The sequence below is a fragment of the Eriocheir sinensis genome, unplaced genomic scaffold, assembly GCF_024679095.1.
Source record: "Eriocheir sinensis breed Jianghai 21 unplaced genomic scaffold, ASM2467909v1 Scaffold363, whole genome shotgun sequence".
NCBI classification, from domain to species: domain Eukaryota; kingdom Metazoa; phylum Arthropoda; class Malacostraca; order Decapoda; family Varunidae; genus Eriocheir; species Eriocheir sinensis.
Window position 1 is genome coordinate 42,121 of NW_026111680.1, and position 5,380 is coordinate 47,500.

At 46.6% G+C, this 5,380-nt stretch overlaps 1 protein-coding gene across 1 annotated transcript in view; it reads left to right on the forward strand.

Moving 5' to 3' along the window:
• Positions 1-3,251: 3,251 nt before the first annotated feature.
• LOC126991923 (CD180 antigen-like) overlaps positions 3,252-5,380 on the forward strand; it is a 17,519-nt gene continuing 15,390 nt past the window's right edge. The window contains exon 1 of the mRNA XM_050850597.1: positions 3,252-3,295. Within this exon, the coding sequence (XP_050706554.1) occupies positions 3,293-3,295 (3 nt within the window). The 5' untranslated portion in view covers positions 3,252-3,292. The remainder of the gene's footprint in view (positions 3,296-5,380) is intronic.

Below are 5,380 nucleotides of genomic sequence, written 5' to 3' on the forward strand. Positions count from 1 at the left end.
AATAATGTAAATTCGTATCAAAATAAATTGAGAAAATTCCGATAAAAGAACGTATATTTGTAGGAAAATAAATATACAAAATACACTTTCAAATACATGTACAAAATACACATAAAATAATGAAAATTTGTGTAAGATCGCAGCGCGTCTTCCCACCGGCCACCATGTTTTTTTTCTGCATTGTTGCCTCCATGGAGGAGCCGCCATGACGTCACGAACGCGAAGCCAAAGCGCTATTGGTCCGCTGTCTCCCCTCCCCCCTTAGACTCAAAACATCTATCAGCTGATCCAGTGGACGCATTGAAAGTGCATACAATGCCTGCCTGTTCAGCATATGGCTGTACGAAAAGGGAGCGTAGTGGTTCTACATCATTTCACAGGTGAGTTGAGAACTGTATAACCAGATAGGGCTACATATGATAGAAATCTGCAGTTCTGTTGTACACTGACATTGAGGTTACCAGGCGGCTGCCAGGGTACCTGTCCTCGACCCGGGCTGAGCTGTATGCCATACTTAAGGCTCTTCACACTGTAGCAGCTTTCCGCAAAGATGTATACTTGTTTGTCGATAGCCAGGCTGCATTACATGAACTTGTGTCCTCCTTCCCTACAGACTGTGATCTTGTGACTAAGTGCCTGACTGCCCTCCATGCCCTTGAGGCCACAGGTGCCACAGTCCACTTCTCCTGGGTGCCCTGCACTGCCCTCCCATGTGGGCATCCAGCACAATGAAAAGGCAGACTGCCTTGCTCGACGTGCCCTTCAGGATGACACAGTGGACCCTGGCACTGACTATACGCTTAGCTATGTTAAGAATAGAATTAGGGATTATTTCCATAATAGCATTGCTACCCAACTCAGACACTGCTGTGACAATGGCAGCACCAGCAGCCTCCACTATGCTAGTGTCTCCCACCACTGTGTTTACCCCTATGGGCGACAAAGTGCACCTCAGGATGTGGTAGCAATGCGCCTTGGGCAAGGCTATAGGTACTACTGGGAGGTTAGTAACTCCCCTGTGTCTGCTGCACGCTGCGTGCTAGGCCGAGGGCCACACTGCAACACTATGTCATGGAATGCCCTTTCATTGCTAAATTTAAGCCACGGGACTGCCTTGACCTTAAATGCTGTTGATAATAGATCTACATAAATTAAATATATAGAAAAATATTATGTACTTTTCGTAACTCAAACCATCATTTTTTTTATTTCGTCTAGTATGCAAAGACAAGTGGTAAATTCCCTTAGTTCAGCCCAGGAGATCGCAATGTCTTGGGTCTATCTGCCGATCATAAGCTCCGCCCACAGACTCAGTAAGCTTCGCCCAGTGGCTTCACTCGCCAGTATGGGGACGGGGCAGGAAGGCGCCTCCTGCTATAATACCTCCATGGTTGCCTCCTCCCTCCCGCCTCTATTATTTAATCATCTATTAGATAATTCTTCATGTCCAATTCTCTTTTTTAAAGGTTTGCTAATAGTTATATGCTGTTATTGTTTTTAGACTATGATTCCATCCATAATAACCATATGGCGATTTTTTTTTATCGGAAAAGTAAATATTCAGAAGAGAGAGAGAGAGAGAGAGAGAGAGAGAGAGAGAGAGAGAGAGAGAGAGAGAGAGAGAGAGAGAGAGAGAGAGAGAGAGAGAGAGAGAGAGAGAGAGAGAGAGAGAGAGAGAGAGAGAGAGAGAGAGAGAGAGAGAGAGAGAGAGAGAGAGAGAGAGAGAGAGAGAGAGAGAGAGAGAGAGAGAGAGAGAGAGAGAGAGAGAGAGAGAGAGAGAGAGAGAGAGAGAGAGAGAGAGAGAGAGAGAGAGAGAGAGAGAGAGAGAGAGAGAGAGAGAGAGAGAGAGAGAGAGAGAGAGAGAGAGAGAGAGAGAATATCCATGCATATCACCGAGACATCCACTCAGGCTCAGTCTCTCAGCCTTTCACTCGTGTGAGGAGCAAATGAGGGACTCAAGGACTAATCATACGTTATAATTTGACTTTGGAGGGACTGAGGGTGAACTATAGTCGTTCCAGGAGAATCTGCCGGACGGGGTGAGAGCTGCGGGTCAGCCCCGCCCCGCACCCTGCCACACACTCATAACACCTCTCGCTTCCTCTCATATGTCAGCTATTTACTACCTTTAAATGAATTTAATTAAATAACTGGATAATCCAGTAAGGCGGTGGCCGAAGTGGTAGCGTACTGGGCCCACATTCACCGCGTGATGGACGACGCGGGTTCGAATCCCCACGCTACCACTCGGATTTTTCAGTCACCGCCGAGTGGCTTAAAACTACCCACATGCTGTCCTGAAGACCACCCATCAACCCGGACTCTAGAGGAAGCCGTCCAAGCGAATCAAGAACGAGTTCCGGGGGGCAGCATGAGCCAATGCAAGATGGCGCCACTATAAACACTCACCTGCGCCAGAACGGGCTGGGCCGACCATCAGGCCCCACCTGGAAGAAGCCTTGGGCCGACCATCAGGCCCCACCAGGAAGATGCCTACCGGCGCAACAGGCAGCGACGTAAAAAAAAAAAAAAAAAAAAAAAAAAAAAGTCATATAGCGTTAAGATTGTTTCGTTTTTAAAATAATAACAAAGGTTTTGTATAAATACCACGACACTTGACAAGGTTGTATTCCAACGTTGTCATTTTGCTAATCCCAGAGCCAGCCTCAGCCAGGTCACTTCTCTCAAGGTCATGGAAAGGTCAGCAGGTGTCCCGCTCTCCCACCATTCCCTCTATCTGCCCCTCCACGTCGTCGTTAGCTCCACAGCCACGAGAAAGAACTCAATTACAATGTAAACAAGTACTTTTTAGACGAAAAAAAACAAAAAAACAGAGGATTTATCATACCACCCACAAGAGTAACTGCAAGAACAGCGAGAGCCACTAATGTTTGTGAAAGAACAGCTGAAAGAGTTTTTTTTATTTTATGGAATATACCAACTATACGTACATATTGTCTTATAGGCAGAGAAATAGAGAGAGAGAGAGAGAGAGAGAGAGAGAGAGAGAGAGAAGGAGGAGGAGGAAATGAAGGGAGGCTTATGGTGGATCCACTTCACACCTGCTGGAGTCAATACTAGTACAGGTACCGTACCGTTTAGCCGGTACCCTTAGTACTGGTACCGGTATCGGTTCCTGCCCACCCCCTAGACTTGGCAACCGCAGCTCAGCCTCACTGGCCACTGCCTCAGGGCCCTCACTCAGGTTCAGTGAGTGTCAGGCTGTGAAGGAAGAGGGTGTGTTGAGTGCTTCTCCTGGATTTATTCTATGTTCTAAAGGAATTGATCCGCGATGGTAAGACTACACTTGACTCCGTTATATGTAGAGGCTCAGAATTCCCCAGCGTGTGTCGCCTGGAGGCCGGCGAGGAGCAGATGCTGTGTGGGGTGAGGGCGGTGCTGGGCCTCTCAAGGGTTATTAGTCAGGCTACAATATATCCTGCCGCCACGCCGCCTGGGGAACACCTTCCTGTCCGTCAGGTGTCCGGCTCACTCTCCAACCTCCTGCAGGGTCAGCACGGCAGGAAGGAGGGAACGGCAGGGCCAGCGCCTTATTTAGCAATGTCTGCATCGAAGTCTCCGGGGGAGGAGAGAGATGAAGGCTTCCGTCCCTTGCAAGGTCGAGCCAGCTCCGGCGTTCATTCTGTCTGTCGCCTTTATCCCTTTTCGCTTTATATGATCCTCTACTTCCCCATTCTTGTCCTTGATGAATAACTATACAAGTAAAAGTGTTGGTTTGTCCCATCCCTGATCCCTCCGTCATTTGGACAAGAAAGAGCTTTCTGGCGAATCACGGGAGGGTGGTGCAAGCCAATCAAGAATTAGGGGTCATTCTTACTCGTTCATGCCTTTGTTCATGTGCTTATGAGACCGTGGAGGAGGCATGCACTTGTTAGGGTATGTTACAGGAGTCAGCAGAGTGTGGGTAGCCGAGATCTCCCGCACCGCTGACCTAACGCAAAGGGCAAACTGGAAGTGAAACTCAACGCAAAAACAATAAACGTGATTTCTTTTGCATTATAATGTTACTTTCCCAATCGATTACGTCAACAGAAACTCGATTACTGCAATCCAGGTCAGTGTTGTCTTGGAGGTTTCCAGTCACTTCCGTCGGGCGTGGAGCCAAAATGGGACGTTACTTTACCGAAGGAGAGGAAGAATAGTGACACGGGCGGCGGTGATCGGTCACTACGAATTCACCGCACGTTGCACATGACGCCATGAATGCATGCCTCACACGTTAGAATTTCAGTTTCTTTCGTCAGGCAAGTGATGTTATCTAAATCCTACAAATGTGTTGGTGATTTCTCCAAATAGAGCAGCGGCGAGTGATCAACAGGTGAAAAGGAAAGGCGTGAGCCTCGCCCAGTCGAGCCCAACCCACACTCCCTCTCGATAGCAACGTTGCCAAGCTTCCAATATCCTGAATAGTTTTAGTTTTTTGAAGATTGATATATATATATATATATATGTTTCTTCATCGATCATTATTTTCAATGTAACATTTTCATTAATAATTACGTGGTCACACCCTAATTAGGTAAGACACCTTAGCTGAGCAGAACACTGTGACCTCGGTACAAAGCAACGCCCCACACGCGACCCCTCCCCGCCCCCCACGCACCTGCCAAACCCACCTGACTCGCTGACTAGATGCACCTGCCGGGCATCACTGAGGAACAGGTGATCTGCCCCCTCCAGACCTACACCTGTTTAACCTGAAGCACACACACACACACACACACACACACACACACACACACACACACACACACACACACACACACATATCAAGCGTTTCCACTCCCCTCGATCTGTCCTGTGCTTTTAGTTTCCAATTTCGATGTAAACGTTGCGCAATTTTATAGATTTTAGCAAGCTATTTGGGTCTTTTAATATCAGTTATTTTCCAGTCTCACTCTATCCTGTTTTCCTCTTCTACATATGCGTCTTGATATTTGAGTGCCGATATCCTGTCATCAACTTATGACTGTTCTCCAAACCATTTTCAGTTTTCTCGTTTATTTTAGTAATTTCCGGAAGTAACCTGTTCATTTCCCTTGGGCACTTCTCCATTGTTTGCCAGACTTGGTCAGTGTCCATATCTGACCCATATACCGTGAGCCTCATGACAGGTATAACACACGATTTTTCTTGTTATATTTATTCCATTAGATTTAAACAACGGTGAAGGCTAATTATAGGCTTCTGTTAACAAGCTAAATCTTATGTGTTTTTATTACGGTTCTAATGAGATGTTTGTTTGATAATAGTTGTCTATACATACACTGTTTGTCTGTTTCTTGAGCTTCTCTAAACTTTGATGCGAGCATAAGTGCCGAACATAACTTCAATCTTCTTATTAATCTCTATATATATA